Source organism: Silene latifolia, chromosome 10 (genome assembly GCF_048544455.1).
Source record: "Silene latifolia isolate original U9 population chromosome 10, ASM4854445v1, whole genome shotgun sequence".
In the NCBI taxonomy this organism is placed as follows: domain Eukaryota; kingdom Viridiplantae; phylum Streptophyta; class Magnoliopsida; order Caryophyllales; family Caryophyllaceae; genus Silene; species Silene latifolia.
In genome coordinates this window covers 1,340,480-1,366,762 of record NC_133535.1, presented here as the reverse complement: position 1 = coordinate 1,366,762, position 26,283 = coordinate 1,340,480, and the positions used below count along the sequence as shown (strand labels likewise).

At 35.1% G+C, this 26,283-nt stretch overlaps 3 protein-coding genes across 6 annotated transcripts; 1 reads left to right on the top strand and 2 right to left on the bottom strand.

Annotated features, from left to right (window-relative positions):
- Positions 1–828: 828 nt before the first annotated feature.
- LOC141604633 (AT-hook motif nuclear-localized protein 10) lies at positions 829–18,145 on the top strand. 4 transcript variants are annotated; one of them, XM_074423064.1, is made up of 7 exons: positions 829–936; positions 1,145–1,629; positions 3,236–3,288; positions 4,263–4,394; positions 5,152–5,313; positions 12,040–12,128; positions 17,879–18,145. In XM_074423064.1, the coding sequence occupies exons 2-7, from the start codon at positions 1,191–1,193 to the stop codon at positions 17,889–17,891; spliced, it is 888 nt and encodes a 295-aa protein (XP_074279165.1). In that variant the 5' UTR covers positions 829–936; positions 1,145–1,190; the 3' UTR covers positions 17,892–18,145. The 4 variants fall into 4 exon arrangements, with proteins under 4 accessions (XP_074279165.1, XP_074279164.1, XP_074279162.1 ...); XM_074423063.1 differs by having other exon boundaries at positions 17,741–18,145; XM_074423061.1 differs by lacking the exons at positions 12,040–12,128; positions 17,879–18,145 and adding an exon at positions 5,738–6,350.
- LOC141604632 (uncharacterized) lies at positions 12,703–16,209 on the bottom strand. The gene is made up of 3 exons (XM_074423060.1): positions 15,842–16,209; positions 14,673–14,992; positions 12,703–13,629 (listed from the first exon to the last, which is right to left on the bottom strand). Exons 1-3 carry the CDS (start codon positions 16,074–16,076, stop codon positions 12,970–12,972), a joined length of 1,215 nt encoding a protein of 404 aa, XP_074279161.1. The 5' UTR covers positions 16,077–16,209; the 3' UTR covers positions 12,703–12,969.
- A 541-nt stretch (positions 18,146–18,686) lies between the features above and the next one.
- Positions 18,687–24,365, bottom strand: LOC141607010 (MLO-like protein 9). The gene is made up of 15 exons (XM_074426387.1): positions 24,158–24,365; positions 23,828–23,885; positions 23,243–23,496; positions 22,534–22,650; positions 22,214–22,274; positions 21,952–22,040; positions 21,744–21,818; positions 21,578–21,666; positions 21,392–21,441; positions 21,267–21,307; positions 20,894–21,067; positions 20,344–20,379; positions 20,187–20,254; positions 19,948–20,008; positions 18,687–19,258 (listed from the first exon to the last, which is right to left on the bottom strand). The coding sequence occupies exons 1-15, from the start codon at positions 24,287–24,289 to the stop codon at positions 18,986–18,988; spliced, it is 1,578 nt and encodes a 525-aa protein (XP_074282488.1). The 5' UTR covers positions 24,290–24,365; the 3' UTR covers positions 18,687–18,985.
- Between the last annotated feature and the right edge of the window lie 1,918 nt (positions 24,366–26,283).

Genomic DNA, 26,283 nt, shown 5'->3' with positions numbered 1-26,283 from the left:
TTTAAACCTTAGTAATTAAGTTAGTTGACCTTTGCACCCGGGTTCAAATTTAAAGGTAAGGCTCATGGGTCCGTCTGGTGGGTCGGCTCTAACTCGGCAAGGTATAATTAAGGATGAATTAACTTAGTCGATCTCAGCTCGAGCTTTAATAAGCTTGAGATTAACTCGAATTTGAGTCCATTTTAATTTTTTCCAAAATTTGAAGCTTGTGCTCACCTTATTATTATAAATTTGAAGCTTGTGCTCACCTTGTTATTATATTATCACTAAAACTTGGGAGAGACGGTCTCTCACTAAGTTATTGAGAGACCAATCTTTCGTACCCTTTTATTTGTATTTCGTACCTCTTTTATTATTGATCGTAACATAGTAATTTCGTACCTATTTACATAATAAATGTACCTATTTTATCATTAATCATGATTTGTACCTATTTTATTACCTTTAGTACCACTTTTTCTTAAAATTGTACAATGGTCTCTCAATAAAGCTTATTAAGAGACCGTCTCTCAGGAGACCTACTCTTATATTATTTCCAGTTTTTAAATTATAAATACATATTCTTTAAAATCAAATTATAAAACAAAAAAAAGATAGTTTAAAGGAGCTTACTATCCGAGCTTTAGTAAACTAAGGACCAACTCGTATAGTAAGCTAGGCCTTTGTAAGCGGGTGCGGGACGGGTTAATGGGCTAGGCCTTTGTAATTTTCTTAAAATACCTTGTCCGTACCCGCTTATTTGGCGAGCGGAATGAACCGGGTTTAATGGATGAGACGACCCACTACTGTAGACGGATAATGTCCGTCTAACATGAGAATTTGTGTTTTTTTAAATTGGTCCCATTTCTTTACCTTATCACTCAGTCACTTCTACAGTTCTACCGAAGCTCCAACCAACAATTCCTTTCATCGTCGCCTGATTTTCACCTAATTTAGGTCAGTATTTCTATGCTCTCATTTTTTTCCCCCCCAAATTCTCAAAAAAGTACAAAATTTTGAACTTTACTTTCACAATTTTTTACCTTTGAGCTAGGATTTATCGTAAACCCTGTTTTTAACTGCATAGTTTTTACTTTACTATCAGTAATTTGTTTCATTATTTACTAAAGAAAGACAGTAACTTTTTTTTTCTTGAAATTTGCAGTATTGTAGCAAATTCAGCAAAAAAATTGAGTAAAAAAGAGGAGTAAATGTCGGAATTCGCAAGCGTCGGTAATCTAGGGTTTCGAAATCCGCCGGCGGCATTACCGGAACAGCCGGGAATTCGAACAATGCAGCTATCCTTTAATTCTGACGGCGCCGCTGTGTACAAGCCGGTTGCCGGTAACGGCGAGGGGATTGATATTAATGTGGTAAGTTGCGATGGCGGTGGCGGAGAGAAGAGGAGGAAGAAGAGAGGGCGGGCGAGGAAATATACGCCACCACAGCCGGAAGGTGGTGCTGTGGAATTTACTTCCGGCGTGTTTGAGACGGCGCGTGATGATCACGTGCGACTGCAGAATCAGCAGCAGCAGGTGGGGGAACAGGGAGGTGGAGCGGTCGAGACGATGAGGAAAAAGGGGGGGAGACCACCTGGTTCCGTTAATAAGAAGCAGGTCCATGAGCAGCAGCAACAATTGGATGATTTGGGTATATGATATATTGACATACTTGCTATTTTGATTAAATTTTCGGTTTTTTAGTATCGTTTTGGCTCAAATTATGTGTATTGTGTTATGTGTTACAGTGTTAGTAGTGGTATGGTATTATTAGCTGTTTAATGACATTGTGTGCTGCAGTAACATTTGGCAATTGGATTAAGGGTTAAGGGTTAGTCTTGCTCAAGACCGACTTAAGTTTACAACAGTCATTTTAGCTAGCATTGAATGAACTGCATGTCTGCATTGCATAAAAAGAGGTTGTCTTAAGCTTAAGAAGCTCTCAAATGAGATTCTGTATTAAATTAAAGTTCTACTTGCTTTATTAAGACGCACGCTCCATGTTAGTTTGTTACTCAGAAGTTGGTATCGGTGTAGGAAAAGAGCTTAAATTGAAGTGTAGGACTCAAACGGGGACCTTGTGCTACTATGTGAGGATATGGTTACTAGAACACGCCTTTGAAACAGAAAACTACTCCCTCCCTCCCGGTCATTTGTTTACATATTCCATTTTGGAGTGTCTCAGTCAATTGTTTACCTTTCTATTTTAAGAATGTCTTTGATGGGCAATTTGATCCAAACTGAAGAGGCTAATTAACATAGAAAATGGTCCATTGGTTGTTTAGGATATGGAAATACATGTAAATATGCAAATAAGCCGAGGTGTTGCATTATGTTTGTGCTTTCTGGTCTGTAAGACACAAGTACTGTAGTACACAACATGAGTTTGCTGCATTCTGAATTTAAGATTCTCCTATTACTTGTTGCGAAATTACAGCTTTGTCCCTGATTATGTTTTAGTCTCATTTCTTGTTCATTTGGTCAGTCGTTGACCTCTTCTTGTTTGTTTCTGTCATTCCTTGTGACTAGTGAGGTGGCAAGGCATCCAGTTCCTGTCTACTATAATACACATTTTGCTCTATAAATATAAGGCTTTACAAGTGCGAGCTAATCACCCACTGATGGATCACTTGAATTAGTTGAAGATTTGCTAAGCTTGCAGTTGTGAGCAATCTGCTGCTGCATTGGCCTACATTCGAAGTCAGAGCTAAGCGTGCACGCTAGAAATAGCACGTAAATCACACAAATGGCACAATTAGACTAGATGTCATCAGGCATATATCATTTCCACTTAGAGTGGTGTATAAGGCAAAGTTGAGTGAAATTCAGTACTTCAGTAAATTTTCTGGACGATCTTACTTTGGCTGTTCTATGATTTGGGTTAACTTTAACCAATTCGATGAGAACATAAGTAATACAAATTAATCAAGTTTTTCAAAGATGGTTGGTTCACCTAAACTTGATTGCAGTATGTGTCGATGATCGTGTGTTAAAGATTTGATATTTAGGTTACTTAAGTGTAATTGTATATACCTCGTCAGCTTAGATGACCTGGGTGTAATGTTTAAAAACTTGGGGAACCTTATATGCTGTGAAAAAAATTGGTAAAATCTGGATTGTTCCTCTTAACGTTTTTTTACATTTGTTCGTCTTTCCTGCTAAGCAAAATTAATGCATATCTTTATTTGAGATCTGATATCCACCAAACAAATCACTAGAGTTTAGTTTACATTGCTGATTTTGTATTTTATTTGCAGGATCACCTGGGACTGGTTTCACTCCGCATGTTATCACTGTGAATACAGGCGAGGTCTTAACCTAATCTTTTCTTTGGTTTTACTTCGAAAACAAAAGAAAGAGCTTAAAAAAACAAAAAGAAAGAGACACAAACATGAGAAGTTTTTTTTAAGTATGCTGCTCATTAAGACTTGTAGTTGTTGGTACGTAATGAATTTGCAGTACTGAAATACTCTCGGGTCGTAACCTAATTTCCTTTTTATAGTTGTAATTTTGTAGTGCATACTACTTAATGCATAGTATGTACATAATGAATGAATTTGAATTACCGAAACACTAGCAACTTTACTAAGGCATCTGAATTTGCTCATCTCGCCTGAGAATAAGTCGAGCTTGAACACATACTGTCAGCTCCCAAATAGTTTTGTCGAAGAGTTTCTTAACTCTGCAGATGCTTACAGCTTACTCTCCTAAGCCTCGTCATTTATATCAATATGGCAAATTGATCGAATGATGTATGCTGGATAATGAGAGGTCAATATGCCTCTTACCATTTTTTATCTTTCCTCCATTTATTCATAGGTTGTAATGCACGATAAACTCCCCAAGTTGTTCATGTCTCAAATTTACTGTTATGTTGGCGGTGTTACCTATCGGAGGTTTTAGCATATCACAGTCACAGAAGTATATTTTACTTCATAGGAATTAAAGTTTAGACTTGGGAGCCCTTATACAATACTCCATACTATTTATGATGCTCTTTTGCCCATCCCTTCTGGAACTTATTTTTAATGAGCTTTCTCTTGCTACTTTATATTTTTAGGTGGTAAATAGGATCATGATCGAGATCTCAACCAATCATTTAATTGTGCGCATGATATGCTTATATTTTTGCTTAAGGTCTCCAAGTTTGTTATATTTTACTCTTCAGTTTTTCATTGTCCAAACGAGATGAGCTATATTCTATATTATAAAGGTTTCAGGTGTGCAAGTCGACTATTTTGCTTACTTGAACTGATTTACAGATGCCATTTGCTTTTGCTTCAGGATGTGTCATCAAAAATCATGTCATTCTCCCAGAATGGTCCAAGGGCTATCTGCATTCTATCTGCTATCGGTACCATATCAAGTGTGACTCTAAGTCAGGCAGCAACTCCTGGTGGCTCAGTGACATACGAGGTTTGTGCTGTCACTTATGATTTTTTTTGTAGCATAATCAGAACCTATTATGTTGAAAGCTATCCTTGTCTTACCGGTACTTGCTTCACAAAATATTTAGATTATGTTGGAACTGGAAGTAATTTAAAATTCTGACTGCTTTGGGTCAGAAATTTTGCCGTATTAGAGAAATCTGTACTCTTCAAATTTAAGGACGTAATACATCTGCTGTATATGTCTATAGGTTTCTGTTTGAAAAGTCTTTATGAGTGGATGCATTTTCTGCTTACAAATTCACTCATCCTGGTTATTTCTTCGAGCTGCTTGTTAGATTTTTGTTTGAGAAAGGGAGTAAATAGATTGGTTTGCATGAGAAATAAGCTACTGCAAGCACTTGGTAGTTGGATGTATTACACTTTTTAACTGAAAGAACATGCTTGATTGTGACTTGCACCTTTTCGTAGATGATAATATTGCCTTCATGCCTTGTAATATGTCTTGACAGGCCTTTGAGGCCGTTGCAAAATCGAATTTCAATAAAAGAAAGAAGCCCTTTATGTTGTTGTATTATATGCGCTGCATTTTGTTTCTGTACTCCTAATGTTGGAGAAACAGAGCACTGCTACTGGGTATGAACAGGCCTTCTTTCTTATTTGTGGAGTAGTCTGTATTGCCACTCAGAATGAACGGGCCTTTGCTCCTATTTGTGGAAGGATTCTGAACTGCTACTACAGTTTTTATGTTTTTTTATTAAAAAAATTCTCATCTGTAATTGCAGGGGCGCTTCGAAATCCTGTCGCTCTCAGGTTCTTTCATGCTTTCAGAAAATGGCGGTGGACGTAGCAGGACCGGTGGGTTAAGTGTTTCCTTAGCTGGACCTGATGGCTTTGTTGTAGGAGGTGGAGTGGCTGGTCTGTTAACTGCTGCATCTCCTGTACAGGTTTGATCTCTTTTCAGCTCTTTCTGTCAATGCAAGTTAAATACAATAACAACTTTACCCCATCCACAATGCTGCATAATCTATTTTAGTGCGTCATTTTGCTTTCTTCCATCCAAATCTAGAATCAAAGAATAGTGAGTCTCTATGTTACCCCGACACAGGTATCGTGTCTGACACGTGTTGAGTGTCGGATACGGATATTTTGTGTGTATTTTTCAATTTTTTAGTCTAAAGTGAAGTGTCAAAGTGTCGGTATCGGTATCATGTCAGGCACACTAGGTGTCGGACACGCAACACGGCAGCTAAGTGAAGTGTCGGAGTAACATAGGCGAGTCTTCAAATCCTCGTATCACCTAGAGGAGCGATGCCCTCCTTTTCTCTGACCATAATGTGTGTCCAGTTTAAAAGTGTGTATATATGGCAGGTGGTGGTCGGTAGTTTTATCATAGACGGGGGGAAAGAACCAAAGATCTCAAATCCGATGGAACCCTTGTATACGCCATCTAGGCTTCACGCTTGTACTGGACCACCACCACCAAGACCCAACAGCCCACCATCACATGGGACTTTGAGTGAATCTTCTGATGAGCCTGATAGCCCAATTAACCAAACCGCTCCACCAGACTTCGCCAACCTTCCATGGAAGTAGCTTTAAAGCTATGTGCTTGACTCTCACTAATTATTATGTTAATGCTAGTAAGGATGATAATGTAAATGCCTGTGTAGTTTAAGGAATCACTTTCACTGTCCAAAAAGTGATTAGTCTGTAGTAAGTGTAGGTTCACGAGCGTGTAGCGATATAGACATATTGAAATTAGCTTTTGTAATGGCTCGTTGTTAAACATCATGTATGCATCTTGTTAGCTAATCACAGTGATGCTCCGATGTACTCGACATCCTTCTTATAAGAAGTCGTGTATGAAGTCATACTCGGAGGAGAAATCGTAGTGATATTTTGCTTCTAAAACTCCGAACCCATGTAGCTTAACACTAATTATGTTTTGATGCTTCGAGGAATATTTTGATTTTTCATGCTACTCATTTTATTTAATTAGGCTAGTTATTCTGTATAACGGTGAAACGGTCTTATTGTGAGACCATCTAAATTTTCATCATATCCATCAATTATTTGTACGAGAAATCGACTTATCTTCATGACTAAACGACCTATATGGCTATATATGAACTTGGCCATGTTCTTTCTAGCTTAATTTCCGCTTATTTAAGTTCAGCTCCATTAAGTTCAGTTCATCTCAGCCTAGTTTCATTTAGTTCCGCTCTTTTCAGCTGAAAAGAAAAGGACCTTTGTGTGTATTTTCCCGTTATTATTTTACCAACCAATAAATGACCTTCGATTGTCGAAAAAGGGAGCTGAAAAACGGAAAGAATAGCGGTATTACATCGTTATCAACTTATCGTATAGCAAGTTACACACGAGTGTTGAAAAGGGAGCTGAAAACTAGAAAGAGTAGCGGTATTACGTCGTTATCGACTTATGGTACAATAAGAGTTACATTCGAGTGGGTGGGTGTATAATTATTGAAAGGGGAATGTGAATGTAAAGAATGCAAGGGAAGAAGGGGGGCCTTGTAGCTCTTTGGTAGGTCGGTGGTTTTGTGTAGTTCACATTTAATGTGCAGCCTCTTCTGCGGAGATGAAGATCCAAGTAGGACATTGACAGGGGCCTAATGTAGATTTTATATTCCACAAACAAGCGGATTAGCGGGTTTGGAAATAACTTGTTTACAGGTTTTAATCAAGAGCAATCTTCAGTTTAAGCCTTAAGGTATTAACGGGTAAGGAGTTCTTTTAGGTTAATCAGAGGTCTTGGGTTATACTTCTGACAATGCAACAGTGTTAAAACTCATAAAGAGTGCTTTTATCCGACTCGCATCCGGATTCCAAAAAAAAATAAAAAATAAAAATAAACTCTTGATATATCTTAATAGACAAAAGACCAAATAAAACTCCAATGGAAACATAATTTCGATTGTTAGTATTCAAAAAGCCGATGGATTTTGTTAGATCGCACATGAGGCTGAGCCGCACCTGTCGAGTAGGAGAGAGTGTCCATTTTACAAGTCCAAGGAGGTTCTATCCAAAACTAATTGGCAATGAGTGGAGTAGTCTCTTGGATTATAAGCTAGATCACTTCTCTATTTTTTCGATATAGAAGACCTACATATGATTCTTCACAGATTTTTATTACGTATGACCGTGGTCCGTGGTGCCCTTACATTTCCTCTTAGACCATCCCCAAGCAGTGGTCGCGCTAACTAGGTTGCGACCCGATTTTACTCTTAATCTCACCTTATTAACCTTGATCCATTTTCACCCTCTCAAACAGAAGGTCGCGACCTAGGTCATCAACCCAATCATTATCCACTTTATAACATTCTCAATCATTGTTTTTTTATTATTTTAAAATTGTTCAACCAATAAGAAATTGACACATAGAAAGTCAATAAGACCATATCTTTTGATCAACCTTGGTCACAAATTGACCATTTCTTATTTTTGGTCACAAATTAACTACCTTTGGTCACACATTAACAATGCTAATTACTTGATTAACTATGACCAAGCAAGGTCATGACCAAATTAACCTTGCTTGGGGATGATCTTAAGTAGTTTGTAACCGTTTACTCAATGAGTACGGGTGTTTTCGGTAATTTTAAAACAAATTCCGAAAACTAGACATTTTTACGAGTGGAGTTATGTGTACCCTATGTTTTTGCTTTGTAGTTTGTAGATGCTACATGAAGACACTAAGACTTAGGGAGTACTTTTAACTTTTAAAGTTTAAAACCAAGTTAAACTTGGAGCCTTGGTTTGTACCAGAAAAGAGAGGGTCTTGCTGTAAGTTTTTACCCTTTCCCCAAAAATATGAATTGCTTTGGGATTGATGCGGTTATTGTTTGGATTTACAACAGAGTTTACCCTCTTTGCACGGTAACACTACTATCACCTCTCCCAAAATGTGTTTTTGGAGATGTTCACCTTTTTGTTTTACATGTTTTGGATACTTTGCTCGTGTGTTAGTGTGTGTGCATCATCAAAATTGGTTGTACTCCGTATAAGATAAGACCATCCCCTGTGTGGTTTTCAAAGCGTCTTGCTTGTGACGGGCTAATCCCGTTACAAGTTGAAGACTTCTCATAAAAAGGGAGAGGGGACAAGGTGGGACACCCCCTGTGCTTCTCACTCACCTCTCAATGAGTATTTTATGAGAGGAAACGGTATCCGTCACAAGTTTGTGACGGATATCGCCTTCTTCAATGAGATTGTGTGGTTTTCTTTTTGTGTCAAATGTGTATGGGATATGACCATATGAGTATCTAAATTTATACTTCCTTTCGAAAAGTATTGCATCGGCGACATTATGATCTTTCGTTTTGGTTACTGTATACCTTAATCCCTATTCGTGTTACTTGTTACATTCCGACAAGGCTATGTTATAAGGATGATCGGCTAATGACGGAACCTAGGCTATTTGATGAGTAGTGTAAGACATTGCATGACTCGCCAACCTCACCTTTGCTTGTTCGAGTAGGATCAGGACAAATAAAACAGACATCGGTTATCGACATTGACCTTGGCTCAAATCGATTTTGATTGAACAATTTATAGGCTTTATTGAATCGTGTTCAAGCTCCATCGTTATAAGATAATTTGTTGTCGAGTCACAAACAAGGTAGAATCGCTACCTTGTCACACACCTTCTCAGTTTGCTTTTAGTCGAGTTAGATCAAAACAAATCATATTGACGTCAGTTATCGGGACTAGCATTATTAGGCCAGATCGATTTTGATTCAACTATTTTAAAGCTTTAATAAAGCCTTGTTCTTTCTGGCTTAATTTCCGCTTATTTTAGTTCAGCTCAGCTTCATTCAGATCAGCTAAGCTCCATTTAGTTGAGCTTAGCTTAATTCTACTCAAATTAGCTCTTATTTCAGCTCAATTCAGTTCTGTTCAATTTAACTCCATTCAACTAAGTTTACCTCAACTCTTCTCAGTCGAAAAAAACGAGGCCAAATCGAGTTGAAACTCAAATTTCTCGAATGGAATCAACTTTTACCATCTCAACCTCCACATGCATTGTCTTCTTGTGGCCATATACTATTACCCCCTATTATTTTGGGTTGTCATATAACTCTGCATTTATTCCCCAGCCGTTGTAAAACATGTACTCAAAAACAAAAAAATGTAAATAAATGAACTGAAAAAACTGAGAAGATCCATTCCACACTCGTGCAAACCCATATGTGTGCACAGAGAATAGGCATAGTACTCTCTCTATAGGGTCTAGTATGTAGACTGTAGTCCTGTTGCATTTGCAGGAAATAGGGTTGTCAATATAAAGTCACCTTTATTAATAAAGCCAACTTCTAATGTGACATCATTTGTGGTGAAAATATGGTTCATTTTCACCCACTCCCTTCCCATCTTTTCAATATCCCATCACTATCTAACCTTGTTATTCTATTTCATACTCCCTCCCATTCCGAATAATTATCTCATTTGAACAATGACACAAAAATTAAGAAATGATATTAAAATAATGAAAATTATTAAATATGATGGTTTAGGGGTGTTTGAGGTGTTAAATAAAGAAAAGAGTCAAGGGTAGGAAAGTCAAAAAAACATGTCAAATATGGCAAATGGGACAGTTACGTGAATAGGACGGAAATGGCAAATGGGACAGTTATTTCGAATAGGAAAAAGTATATTATTCAAAGCACAGATTCTCATTTGTGACGGACACTTCTTGTCACAAGCTTGTAACTTCTCATGATGTGCAAGTTGGAGAGCAAGTGGAAGAGCAAGTAAAAACGAGGTTGTGAGAAATCATAAGCTTGTGACGGTTACAAGAAAAACCTTTTGGATTCAAAGATCCGTGTTCTTTTTAACTCTCATTTCAGTTTCCTTTAACTCTATTCAGTTCAGCTCATCTCTTACTTCAATTCAGTTCAGTTTAGTTCAACCTCATTAAATTCGATTTGCTCTCTTTTCAACCGAAATGAACAGACTTAGACCTAAGTAGGTTTTATAGCAAGAGATGGTTCTTTAAGTTATTAAATACACAGAATCTATTTTCAAACAATGATAAAATAGGGCAATGAAATACGGCATTCATGAATAGTGAGTGAGTTTAGGTGTCACACTCTCACATAGCAGAATTTAATTAGCGTTTAAATGAAGATGCTACATTCTGTATGTTAGGAGGTAAGAAATTCAGCATGTGCGGACTACTAATGTAATAGAGCGAAAACAAATCAACATTTTAGCTAAAATTTTAACAAGGCTTGGCAGGCTCGTAACTGGCGGAGGCGGAGATAAGGGAAGACTAGCCGTGAAAGATTAAAATTTTAATCTTTGTGGTTAAATTTTTGAACTTTTTTCCAATTTTACATATATCATTACCCTCTCTAAGTTCAAACTCAGATCCTGACTCCGCCACTAATAACTGATTGGGCAAGCCACTGCCATTTGAGACGATCATATTAAAACTCAATACCACTCGATAACGCTTTGCCATAGTCTACAAATTTCACCAACTCTTTTGATCTTTTCTATCTTTTCAAATCCATCACATCAAACCTTGTTACTCATATATTTTCTTTTTGGCAATTCTTGGACATTTTTCATTTATTGCTCAATTTTTTTTTGACTAATTTTATGATATTATCTCTTTATTTGTCACAAGTCTTTTTTTTATTTTGTGATTGTGATGACACAGAAACAGATGATCTTTCCTTTGATTATACAGCTCTTTATTATGATATCATATCTCAGCCGCTCTGCACGTGACTGCTTTATTTTTTTATTTCCTTTTTGGTAATAAACATTCATTTATGTCTTATTTTCTGTTGGATTTTTCACTGGATTTAGAGAAGAATGAGAGGATATTTATATGTATATTGCTTGCAGAGTTACGTTTACATGAACTTGGTTCATTTAATGTTTCTTGTGCAGATAGAAGCAACCATTTGTATTCTAAACATAACTCGAGCTCTTGTCCAAGACGGTAATATCTGTTTTATCGGTAAAATGGATCAATATTTATTACCACTTGATGATAATAAGATAAACTGTTTGTTATTCCTAGACGATCAACCTTATCATATGATACATATTTGAATCCGTTTTACCATTAAAACAGATAATATCGTCCTATACAAGAATTTGTGTATAACATGACTAATATAGCTTTCAAACGTGTTCCATGGATCGGGATCGTGTTCAGCTTAGGGTTAGGTTGTATTGAAGCGAATTTGGATTGATTAATGAGTACGCGGAATGTATTAACTAATTAATTTATTAATCAAGCTCTCAAGCTCTCACGAAGTTACGAGCTATATTACTAAAAAAATATAGCTTTCAAACGAGTACCATGGTTCAGGTTTGGATTAGGATTAAATTGAATTGAAGCGAGTTTGTATTGCTTTGAGTGTATTGAACGTATTGACTAATTTCTTAATCAAACTCCCGATGTTATGAGTATTATTCTTACACACTTATTAAGCTAAGCAAAACTAATCAATTTCTATAAACAATTACTCAATTATAATTTTTCTCCTTATTTCTTTAATTTTTGTAAATTTTTCCTTATGATAATTTCATCTCATTTAAACTTTCTAAATTATTAAATTCATAAAATAGTAGTAGCACTTCCTAGCCAGGGTAACATCTGATCTTTATTTCATTTTGTCCATGATTACATAGAATAACCGGATAAAGCAAGTGATTAATGATCCATCCATCCATGTTAATAATAATTTATGGACGTGGTACTGGACTACTGCTGCTGCATGGTACGTGCACTGTGCTCTCTTGCGAATTACATACTGTATACTCCGTATCTGTTAGAATATGCTTTGAATTCGTTAAATCTTCTTTTAAACGACTCAACATAGTGAAAATAGCTAACACACCATTAATAAACCAACTTAAATCTATGTATGTTCTAACAATATATATCGCCCCCCCGGCGGTTATAATTTTCGAAATTTTTAGTTAAATTTTTCGAGTTTACCTTTTATTATTTTATTCATCTGCCTCCCCTAAATTTTTTCGCCCCCTAAGCTCAAATCCTGGTTCCGCCACTGTAGCATGGTCCATGCACCGTGCTACGACAATATGATGCATAATATATGCATATATATATATATATATAAGATCGCGCAAATTAGATAATTTCGTTTATTCTTTTACTCTGTAATCCGTATATTACTTAGATGTCTACTTATTACATGGACTATTGTTAATGACCCTTAATTAGCTTGAGACTGATATACTTCATTTCTACATAAACTCAAATTCATCATGTAATATTTCATACATAAATTGACGTATCACAACTGATTAAAACAATGTTAAAAAGAAAAGATTGTTATTAGATATCACGAGCTCATTTTTCGTCACAAGAACCATACTCTAATATTCTAACATTATATAGAAGCTAAGCCCATAGGCCATAATATAACAACAAATTATTACAACACTTAATATAATATATTAGCATTTGAGTTGAAGTAATTTAGATTTGCACCATACATAATAAAATCCAACCATTTTAATTATAAATTATTACACTAATTAATTAAGTGACAATATTACTAATTAATTAAACTAATAAAAGTGATAGATATATCATCATTGATGAAAAGGCCAAGATTCTGTAGAAAAGTTGACATGATGAGGCTGCTGATGTGGATTTAGTAACCTATCCAATGTAGCAACTGATGATGACATGTCAAATCGAACCGCCACATCATCTTCCACGTCACCCGCCATACTAAATAATGGATCATTTGTAGTACCATGACAAATTTTATCCATGTTATTCTGATATTGTTGCATATCCCTCTTCTGTTTAAGTAGATGGTCAATGCCGGTGGGGCCGGCCGTGGTGGACGCAATCGGATTAGCGGGATTGATGGCGGAATGGGGGGAGAATAGGGTGGCGGTGGGGGTGGTGTCGTTAGTCATAGAGGAAAAATTAGGAAGAGGGTTTTCTAATAAGGATTGAAGTAGGAAATTCGAGTCATTATAAGTTGGAAAATGACTCGGTTTATTATTATTATTATTATTATTATTATTATTATTATTATTATTATTATTATTATTATTATTATTATTATTATTATTACGATTTTGAAGTGATTGTGTTGTCGATGATGAGGAGGAGGTTGTTGGGACATCGAGTAACGGTGGTAAACACCGTAGGAAAGGTGATAAAGGTGGTGGTGGTGGATGAAAGTGTTTTTTCTCCCCTCCATGCTTTTGGAATATTCTGCATATTACCCATTCTTCCTGAAAGATTAATCATAAATTTCATTAGATAATAATTGCGAAATTTGAAGATAAACTTGAGAATTAATTGAATACAAAAAATTAAATTATTCGGTCATACAGGTACTCTCAATCAACAATATAATTAGATTAGGATAATTACATGTATAAAACAGTTTTACACAAGTACATCGTTTTCTGCACGTAATGTGTGTTAAACCGTCTATCGAAAAACCGATCATTAATAGAATTATGGAGCATATATTGGTGTAAATTTTTCAAAGTTACCCTTTAAGCTAAAGAGGGTAATTGTAAAAATGTTTACTCATTACATTATGGAGTAATTTAATTAGAATAAGTCAACTATGGAAAAGGACAAAAGGTCTAGGGACTTGAAAAAATTTAATTGGATTTCCATGAGATTCTCTTGGTAGTAGAACTATGAAATGAAACCTTAATTACTTGCTGTGAAAAAAACCTTTATGTTTCAGCTTGATTGCATCAATAATGCATTTTCATAAAGTTCTCTTTTAATTCATTACTCCTTACATTTCATCAATAAAATAGGAAAAAGATGATTGAGACGAAGAGAATAGTCGAGAATACTTATTTTACACACAAGTATGATTAGTCTATATCTTTGGCATGGTAGATTAACAACACAAATTCTCATTTTAGACGAAATAGGCTGTCTAAAGTGAGACCTACTGAATTAACAAAATGTGACATGACGATCCCAAATATATAACAAATCATATACACATAGACAAAAATTCATATATAAAATAATGCATGCATCATTATAAATTATAATGTCATGTTAATAACTTAATTGTATAAATACAACGATCTCAAACAAGACTGTGATCACACACCTATATCGGTTGATAGAGCAATAACATACTAAAGGGTCCATTATCTTTATTTATCCTTGACCCTAAATAAAATAGTCGATTTTTTTACAAAATGTTTTTTATTTGTTACTCAAATTAGGCCGGGGTTAAATTTAAAACGCGTAATAAAATGACTTAAACGGAAGAAGTACTAAGTAACGAGAAAAATACCTTAGACGAGAGTCGAAAAGACGAGAAAAGACCGTCAAGACGATACTCATGCATAACCCAACGAGTCTTAACACCACGAGGAGCACGTCCTTGATAAAACACCAATGTCTTCTTCATACCAATCAACATTCCTGATGATGATGACCCATTACCGGCTCCTCCGGTAGCACTTCCGTTCCCTCCTGAGTGTATTTGCCTGTCCTTTCCGGTTGCCTTCCAGTACCCGGTTCCGGTCGCTCTATTTGTCCTTAACCCTGTAGGATACTTCCTGTCCCTTAAACTGTATATATACCACTCTTTTTCTCCCATTTTTGCTCCTTCTGCATTGTTAAACAATTATATTTGATAAGTCGATTTTTATACGTGTTTTATCCCTTAAATAGTACGAGTATATATTTTTAATGTCTGTCTTTTTAATTATTGAGCTAAAATAAATTTTAGGTTACTTATGTGCTAAATTAGGTTTTTAATGTGTATTTTAATCATTTAAGGGTAACTCATCATTTAATTTGTACGAAAAATACGTGTATTTATACAAGAAATACAATGGCATATTTGCAATACCAAATATTTTTTTTATCTTCTTTTACATGTTCATTTATGAGGAAAAATTAAAATAAATAGAAAAATAAGGAGGATGTATTATTACTTTTATTAGTATTCATAATACGCATTTATATTTCTCGTATAAAAAACAGTATACATTATTACTTGACAAGGGCAGAACCAAGATTTAAAGTTAGGAAACCTAAAACACATATTGAAAATTTTAATCATGCGAACTAGTAATGTAATAGAGTAAACTCGAAAAATTAAGATTTTTAATTTAATTAAGTGGCAGAACCAAGATTTAAAGTTAGGGAACCTAAAACACATATCAAAAATTTTAATCATGCGAACTAGTAATATAATAGAGTAAACTCGAAAAATTAAGATTTTTAATTTAAGTGGCAGAACCAAGATTTAAAGTTAGGAAACCCTAAAACACATATTGAAAATTTTAATCATGCGAACTAGTAATGTAATAGAGTAAACTCGGAAAAATCGAGATTTTTTATGTAAGTGGCAAAACCAAGATTTAAGGTTAATTAGAAAACCTAAAACAGAAACCGAACTTTTAGTAATACGAACTAGTAATGTAATAGAGTAAACTCGAGAAATGTACATACCAGGAAGATCCCAAGGCTCGCAACGATTAAGATCAACTTCAGCAATATGAAAAGGAGTAGTAGTAAAATTATGATTATAAAAAACTTTAGAAGCAAGATAAAATGTTATAAGTTCTTCATCAGTTGGATGAAATCTAAACCCTGGTGCCATTCCATTATTATTTTTTCCTTTATTTTTTTCACCATTTTCTCCTTTTTCATTTAATTCACTTAATACATCTTCCATTGTCCACATTTTTTCTATCTTTTTTGTTTTTGTTTTGACTTTTTTTGACTTTTTTTTTAGAGAGAAAGAGAGTTGAAAGTTACAAGTTTCTTTTTGGTGAGATGGTAACAGTTGTGTTTGTGTGTATATATAGCATTAGAATTAATTAATTTTTTTTTTTTGTGATAAAAGAGTAATAGAATAAGATAATAGGGTGATGTTTGCATGGGACAATATTTTAACTTATGGGATTTTGTGTTTAGTGAATTGATAAAATAACTCGATTAGTACGAGCAATCGTCTATGCTTAACAATAGAAATAACGATTTTGATTTATTAGTTAGGTTTTACAAAGAATTATATTTGTGATTTGATTAACGGATTTATGTGGATAAAAAGAGTAATATATACTAACATTATAGGGTGATGTTTGCCTGGGACATTTTATTAATTTATGAGTTTTTTGTTTAGCGAAATGATAAAATGAGTCGGTTAGTTGGAGAAGTCGTCCCTGCTTAATAATGAAAAATTAACAATGTTAGTTAGATAAATGATTTAGTATTTTGTTAGCAAATAAATGAGACATATAACTTTGATGTTGATAATAAGTGATTTTCGTTGTTTTCGCATCGATCATAATAAAGTAGCTTACTCTATTGGTTAATTTGTGTCTCTCTTTTGATATCAACTAATACAAAATGATTTTTCACTTCTCTAACTCGATTTTGGGAGAGATATTAGTTCTATAATAAAAAAAAATTAACTTAATAATTTCGTTTTTTCATTTTAATAGAAACTCTAAATTATTTCTTTGTAAAAAATGAACAATAATAGAACGTTATCAGATGGTACCAAGTCTCGATACCATTCTCTCACATAAATCTGTAAATTCATCAAATTCTATCAGTTTTATTCCGTATATAAAAGGTAATACCGAAACTCAATATTACCTAATGCTATTTCATTTTCTATAAAGAACCATAATGATAATGAGCATAGATTTGGTAATTGATGGAGAGGATTTAGTCCTAGATTTGATTGTCATAAAAGAAAAAAGATGAATAGTGAAATGTGAAAAAGTGGAGCCTCACTTCATTCAGATTGGGGGTGTAGTAAATGCGAGTCATCAGAAGAAATCAGAGATGTTGTAAGATTTATGCGTGTGGGTGTTACCATGATATCCTATAAATCCAATATAATATTAAAAATAGTAATTATTGGGTACGACAACTGCATAGTGTGACGTAAAAAAAATGACCATTTTATATTAAACAGTTACCATTTCGTGTTAAACTAGCCACTTTGCAAAAGCAATCATTTTATAATACTCCCTCCTATTCCAGATAACCGTTCCATTGTCCATTTCCGTCTATTCACAATAATGTCTCATTGTTCATTTTTGGTAAGTCTTGTGTGGTCTAAATTCAATTCCATTTCCGTCTACTCACATAACTGTCCCATTGTCCGTTTTGTGTGGTCTAAACTCACTTTCTTAATTCTTGTGCCATATTCACAATGAGACGGTTATCTGAAATAAGAGGGAGTAATAAATAACGATTATTTTTTAATATAAAATAGTCACTATTTATCGCAAAATAGTCATTTTTATCGCGTCAGTAGAATATAATTTGTGAATATTAAAATGGTACGTTAGTTTTACTTACTCTAAAGTGGAGGCTGCATGTCTTTTTCAGTTTTATATTCCGAGGTGCAAATGGTAGCCAACCAAATAGGAAGCTTGGCTTTCCTCTTTCATTATAATGCTGATATCATCCTTCATTGCTTAGCTAACTAGGCTCAATGCCCTATAAACAATGTTAATGGTTCTCTAGGGATGGGCAATAAAATTGGGCATGCATGGCAATGGATTGGAATGAATATTGAAAATCGACTCGAATTGAAACCGACCCGATTGAAAAGAAATTTTCATGTAAATTGAATTCTTTTTATTTCGTATTTGGGTTATCGTTGTAAAAATCGGATAATTTAAATAACGTGTGGATGGAATGAATCATTGATCTGTTGTAAATGAATATGAGGAAGTCATTTGAGAGACGTTTTCACTGAAAATGTATATGCGTAAGTTGGTTGAGAGATGTTATCGCGATAAAATTATTACTATCTGATGTTATCACCTTTTAATTAACTGTGTGGGAAATTTTATGTGGTTGTAATACTATTTACTAAACTAATTATCGACTTGGCGTTTATATTGACTTATTGCTTTCTAATATTTTTGTGCGTCGTTATGCACTTGCAAAGCCATTGATTGTTTTTAATAACGTTTTTTTCTAAAATGTGATCTAAGGGCACGTGTTAAGAAGAAATAAAAGGAACCCAATATCTTTTCTGTCTATAAACAAAAGGAAATTAATCTACTTCTTCAAATATCAATAAACAATGTCGATAAGATGGTCTAATCTTCATATTTATTACATGCACGAAGATGCAGGCGCAATTAGCTTAGCTAATAAAGTCGTGAGGGATGAGTATGACCTGATTTTAAATGTCGTCAGCAACATATATGCCCTTGTGACTCACTTTAAACAAAAAAGTGATTCATTGCATAGAGATTTCCATCTAAAAAAAAAAACTTTGTGAAGCTCTAACATATGCTTCAAATAAAATTCAATTGTATTCAAGAACTCATTAATCATTGTATATTTGTATAAGTTCAAGAACTTTGCCTAGAATACTTTAAAACTATGCCTACAATCCAAAACTTTTGTTAAAAAGCATATTGGAAAACCTAATTACAATCATAGAGTAAAACAATGTCAACAATCTTTTTGGACAACTAATTACAATCTATAAGTTCGGAATTATCTAAAAATTGAGCCAGTTGTAGATACAATCGGTGGTATAGTTTTTGTATCGGTCTTTGGGTATACACTCAATCAAACTTCTATAGCAATACTCAATCGCGACAACTGTATGATTTATAATAAATCGGGTTTGTTATTTGATGAGGAATTGTCATACGGAGGAGGAGGTGGTTCAACTTCATCTTCGTGTACATCAATAGTTGCGGTACTTTGGGCAAATTGGTCTTCGTGTGAGTCCAATGGTGAACCGGGTTTTCCACCAAGGTTTTGAACTGGCATGGGACCGGGTTTTCCATCATGTAACTTCTTTGCTGCATTTTTACGCCATTTCGTTAGTGCCTTTGATGTTTGCTCATCGAATATGGACCTCTTCATCGTCGATCCCATCTACAAAAGCCAAATTAAAGAACAATTCAACATGTTAGAGTGATTATTTTGTATAGATTCGGAGAGATCATTGTTAATGGCTTGTTTACTAACCCGTCCCAAACCTAGGTCGCTCACTCACTCGTTTGTAGGACATAGAATCCATGCCACTCCTCCTCGTGTTCAGCTCAAACCCGTATTTAATCACGCTTTGAAAGCTTTAATTATTGTATAATGTGACTATAGCAATGCTACCACTAGGGGTGTACACTGGGCTGGGATGAGGGCGGGCTGGGCTGTTAATTTGTAGTCCAGGCCCGACACTAAATAGGGCCGAGCTGGCCTGTGTCGGGCTGGGCTCCATAGTGTCTGGCCCGGGCCCATATAGTGTTTTTTGAATTTTTAGCAGGCTGGGCCGGAAATTTGGGGCATTGGCCCAGCCCGGATACATGAGCAGGCTAGGCTGGGCTAGAAAAACCGACCCACTAATGCGGGCTAAGCCGGGTTGGGCCGATCTGGCCCACACCGTTGGACAACTCTAGCTACCAGCCTACCACCATGAATCACCCTTTCATTAAAAATGAATTTACTTTACACATATGTATACCCATGACATTAAGTTAAGGGCGCAACGTTGCATCTCCCGTGCTCTATTCCCCAAGTAAATGCTAATTTTCGAGTAATTATGTACAAGTAGCTTAATTAATTACCTGAGTGACAAGAGCATACAACGGTAATGTGATGTAGCAACACATAAATTGAACTCCTACCCTGTCAAGGATCAATATAATCGTATTAATTGAAGGACGGATATATGCAGCTTTATACTACTCGTATTAGAAATACAGAGGTTGCTTTCTAATGACTCGTTATAAGAATAACTACGTAGGAAATTGTTTAAATGACGATTACTAATTTACTAAAGTTATACTCCGGAAAAATTACATACCCAAGAGCAACTCGGAGAATGGTCATGTTAAAATCTTGATGGAAACAAGATCTTAGACCAAACTCATACTGCAAAAATGATGATACCATTCAAGTTAACATAGTACTACGAGGAAATTAAACTTCACAAAAGTAAAGAAATTTATTCATTTAATTACCCAAATCCAGAAGAAAAATGTAATCTCGAACGCATTCTGAAAAAAAAAAAAATAAACAAGGAATGTGAAAGAGGACGAGTTAGTACGTGTTTCAAAACTCGAAACACAAATATTTGTATAAAGCAGCCTTTCACATGCATGCAAGATATTGTAAAACGGATTCTTTCATAGCTACTTTTTTGCTAATACGGGCATTCTGAATTCTATGTGTTTCAAAACTCGAAACACAAATATTTGTATTAAGCAACCTTACACATGCATGCAAGATATTGTAAAACGGATTCTTTCATAACTACTTTTTCGCTAATACGGACATTCTGAATTCTGTGTGTAAAAACAGTACGTGGTGGAGCCAGGATTTTAACTTAGCAGGGGCGGATGAATAATAGTACAAGGTAAACTTGGAAAATGTTCGAAAACTTGAACCAAAAACTTCGAAATTTCTATTGGCCAGTAGGCGGCGAGCCCCCCTACTAGCCCTCCCCTAGCTCTACCACCGTGTAAAAGTGTAAAACCGACTTACACAAGGGAGTTGGTGGCATGAAAATACCTGAAATAAGACATAATGAATGAGATATAAGATGAGTTGTGGCCAAGAAAACCAAAAATGTCGATCAGAAACTTGAACTAATGGCATTCCTTGAACCACTGCATGTCTTTCTGTGATTTCAACTGCCATCCTTGTTATTACTGCTTCAAGCTTTGTTCCAACTGCCAATATCACCTACCATTGTACTCGTAATCATTATACGATTTTTCAAATAAGACCGTTTCATAACATGATATATATCGTGCAATCACCATCATGGCTCCCATAAATTGTGGGAAACCTTGTGTTGGTTGAGGCTGTTTTCGAAAGACCCAAGATGGAAATTGCGTCAGTAAGATAATGTAATTACGGAAATCAATTATTAGAATCTTACAACGAGAGGTAGAAAGGATAACCAAAGCATCAAATCCCATTCTGCAACAAATTTTACCATGATTAGTAAATTAAATTTACATTTAATCCGATTAACCCAACAAAATAAGATAATTTTAGACTTACTATCAACATTAAGTAGCAAAAAGAAGACCGCCGATGCCCATAATAAAGGACTGCCAAAAACATATACAAACACGTGTTAATTCACTACAGCATTGAGAGCGGAATCTCTGTCCCATTTGAAAATGTAATTGAGCATAAGATGGAACATGTAAATGAGACACGAGATCTGGGCGCTTAAGCAATTACCTTATACCGACAACTACCTTAAAGTCGTCTTCTAAAGACCTTTTAATATATTTTTGAAAATCGAATTTACTTCCTGGAGCTAGATGAACCTGTAAAATAGTCAAGAGTTTAAAACAACGAAGCGAGAAAATTGAAATAAATTAATTTAAATGTTAGAAAAACGTACACTAACGAATCCATGTCGTAGAGCTAAGTAATCTGATCTTCTAACAGCCCGGTAGAATTGCCGGAAAAAACATCCCTGCTCAAAATTAATTGTTTTTAGCATCGGGTTCATCAAATTTGTTGAAAATGGTACGGTGCATGTACGATTTTATATGTAAAACTGTCTTATACAAAAATATACGGAAAGTTTATTTAGAAATATAGCTTACGAGAACAAAGAGGATGGGACTTTTTGTCCAAAAACTGGTATGTCCTCTAACAAAAGATGTCTCATGAGTTAGCCGAAATCTTGGAGCATCTGCAAATTTTCGACATTGTTATGTAACACAGATAAATTTGACGGTTTATACACTCTCCGTCACAATCATTTATTTATCTCTGATTGAAATACCATGATCGAGAGGGACAGAAAGAACCAAGTAGACCTAGAAAAGAAGGAATGAACGAGTTTAAATGGATAACACAATTTACCAGAGTCGATTTCACCTTTCTCGTTTATTGACTCTCGTTCCCAATCTTTCCAACAACGAATCTGCGTAAATAACTCAAATCTTTTTACCATGGCCTCAAAAATCAAAATCAACTATTTGTAAACTATATATATAATTAAACCAATAGGTTAACTTCATCGCAAATTCTCAATTCACAGCTCCATGAAATTAAGACGCACAAAATGTGAACATTTTCCTAATAAAAAATTACCATCAATTTTAGTTATAATTTTTTATCATTAAATAAAGAAGACTAATTGTTCATTCATATAGTCGAACCCGAAAGGAAGAACATTTTACCTTCATTCTTCCAAGCAACATAGTTATGCAACTGTACATAACATGAAACACTGCCAAAAAGAATATGAAGATGTGCAATTGATGCAATCCATTCACTGATATGAGAGAAATTTTGCCCTGCTCAAAATAGCGGTGAAAATAAAAGAAGTTTGTGAGAGATCTTAAAATGAAACAGTCATAAGCAAGACCAACTAATAAACTAAACAGGTTACAACACCATCACTACAAATTACCTTAACCTTATTTCTATAGAAAGGACGATTGTCGAATAAGCCATAATACGCAGACGGACCCTAACATTAATGTTGTTAGAATATAAAACCGATCATGAGACTCCAAGTCTCCAACCAGCAGCTTAAACTTTTGGTTTTGGTTGAGATGGTTTCTTGACATGGTATCCTGACAGGCTCTAGTAACTCACGAAGTGGATGATGTTATATCCCCCATGCTACCCCGACTCTTCAGATTACCCCACGTACCCGTGTACGATACACGCCACTCGGACAAGGGTATTCATTTTAAGTCAAAGTATGCATATTTTCCATAAAACTGTAAATGGCCAAGTCCAACACTTAGAAACACATCCGTGTGCCGTGTCAAATACTTTTAAAGGAGTCTGAGCAATATAGGTTCTCCAATGCAGACTGAGAAAAAAATGTGGACTTAGCTAAACAAATAAGATCAACAAAAGGGAAGACAATTGAATCACCTTTTCACAAACTTCTTCAGAACCACCACCACCACTCAACATTCTACGGTCGTACCATAAAAGCCTGCGATGACCGGCCGCTGCAGCAGCTTCAGCCGGTACGCTTTCAGCCGCCGATTCAGGGGCTTCTGAATGAACTCGATCCATATGACAAGGCAACATTGTATTTGCAAGTTCTATGGGTATACACATCCTAATTATGTAGTTTTGTCCAAATGTAAGTAGTAAAGATATGAATCCCAACACCATCAACTCTGCATTTTGTTTTAAGACAACAAACTTATGAGTAAGGTTGCGTATATCTGATCATTTTATCCACGTAATTTTTGGTAGCCCATTGAAGTTTTGTTATTATTGTTATAAACAACTAGAATAACATCAAAGCCATATTCTCAAAATGATTTGAGATTGGCTGACGTAAATCCGTGAGGGTTCGACCCAAAGCGACAATATCGGACTATTATGGACTTTGAACAGCAGCGCAGCAGACTTCCAACAAGAGGTATCAACGCTTCCACACAACAGTCATTATTATTATTATAAAGATAGTCTTGAAAAAAAAACATTAAATTTTGTATGTGTTACCTGCTTTAACCTTCTCAAGAGCTTCATACAAAGCTTTCTTGTGATTTTTATGAAAATACTGTTTGAAACAACAAAGAAAGAAATTATTATTATTATTAATAGATTAAGCATCCCTAGTTCTTCTTAAACAACAAATTCAGAGTATTTGTTTAAGGCAGTCTTACACGAGATTATTGTAAAAATTATACCCACTCTTATAGTTATGTCTTGATTCCTTTTGCATTTTTTTAATGTAAAACCGTCTTACAAAAAACTAACTTTTTCGAGTTTTCAACAAATAGAATTCACAAAGAATAGAATTCACAAAGAATGTAAATTAAAAAGAATTACCTCTCCAATATGATGAAGAACATTCTCTAAACCAATGGAGATGATAACAATAACAGCACAAACTGCAGCAACAGCCCATGTTGGTGTTTGATCAAGATCCCTTTGATTAAGCCCAACACCTCCTCCTCCCATTTTTCCTTATATTTTTTTTTTATTATTATTATTATTATTATTTTCTTGGATTTTTAATGTAATTTTTCCACCCAATTTTTTTTTTACCAAATTATAATCACCCTCTTATTAATTTTTCTCATTCTCAAACACCAAAAAAAATACAATTTCCCTATTTTTTTTTCACCACATCAATTTAAATAATGTACGGATTATAATATTATCCTAGGATTAACATAATCTTTTGCAACCTTGAACAATTCTAAATACATTTTATTTTAAAGTTTTTGTATAAAATATTATGAAGACAAAAAACTTGTTTCCTTTTGTTTTTTTTATTAATTAGCTTATTTTTTTCTATGAAAACTAGAGAACTAAGATTATTGTTCAAGGGGAAAAGGTGATTAAAGAACAAAAGTAAAACAAAATAAATTATTTATATATTTCTTCTTATTTTAGCAAATTTAGGGCTACATTTTCTCTAAATCAGCAATGATCACGGAGCATTGCATGGCCGTTTAATTTTGAGGATAAAGAAAATTTACCATTCAACTATGTAGCATAAATTATCGGTAACTTTCTTATTTCTCATACGCCAATTTTCAGTAAAAAAAAAAAAAAAGAAAAGAAGAAAAAAAAATCCCCCAACTTCCCTTAGTCTTCCACGCGTATCATCCTCTTATATTATCTCTTGTATCTATTTGTCTAGGCTTAAGGTTTAAGAAATATATATATTTCAGTCTTAAAAAAATTACATAATCTTATTTTTAAACTGAAGAGGATGAAGCCATGAAGGCGAAACTATGTTAGATGTGTTTAACGCACATTACGGCTGAATTAAAAGGAATAATACGAGTACTAAAGATGCTTATTCGTTTCTCTAAACACGAACAACGTTTGGAGTAATTCTTGCTTGACTTAGATCGTGCAAGACGAATGTAATAATAATACTCCTTAATAATTATGGAACTACACCCCAATAAATGTAAACCCTCAGTCTCATTTTGTGAACACCCCAATTGAGTGATAGACCATTGCAACTCTATTTTTAACTACTACGTAACATCACAATTATTTAATTTAATACTAACAATTATTAGCTACGGACACCGGAGTACTACAAATCAACACCACCACCTCCACCTCCGCCATTGCTTGACTCCACCCCCACCTCGAGCTCTGCTTACGCCTTCGTTTTCGTTGGTGCCTTCGTTTGCATCCACTGCGACAACCGTCACCACCACCCAATCACCATCTTTATCATCTTCACCCGGACCATGCCAACCACCTTTATCGCCGCCTCCACCACCTCCACCTTCACCTCCACCACCACTACCTCAACCAATATTTACCTCGACCATACCAACCACCCTTACTATCACCTCCATCCCTACCAACGCCACCATCGACACTATATCCCAACTACCATCTTCATCGTTTTGACCATCATAGCCGCCACCACGACCTCTACCACCACAACCTCCACCACCCCAATGACCATCTTCGTCGTCTTCACTCCGACCTTACCAACAACACCAACCGCCGTTTCCACCACCACTACCTCCACCACCACCACAACAACTTCCACCACCTTCATCACCACCACGACCATCTTCACCGTCTTGACCATCATAGCCACCATCCCAACAAATCAACACTACCAACCACCCATATATTAAATATTAAATATGTTATAATTTTTTTAAAAAAAATAAATTAAAAAATGGTGTTAGAAACAATATTTTTACTCAAATTTAACCATAACCCGATCTGTGACCAATAGCGTAACCACTTGGTATGGTGAGGTTGCATATGCTACCCCATCTCACCAGAAAGAATACAAAATTTGGAAATTTTGTCCATATTTCCTTGGTAAGAGAGTTAACAACTAGATTGATGAAAGAGAAGGTATAGAGTTGCTATGTTGTTAATGACATAATGGTGAGAGTGTTAATACTTACTCCCTCCATCTCGTGAGAGTGTTAGCTCCATCAATCATATATAAATACCGTTTT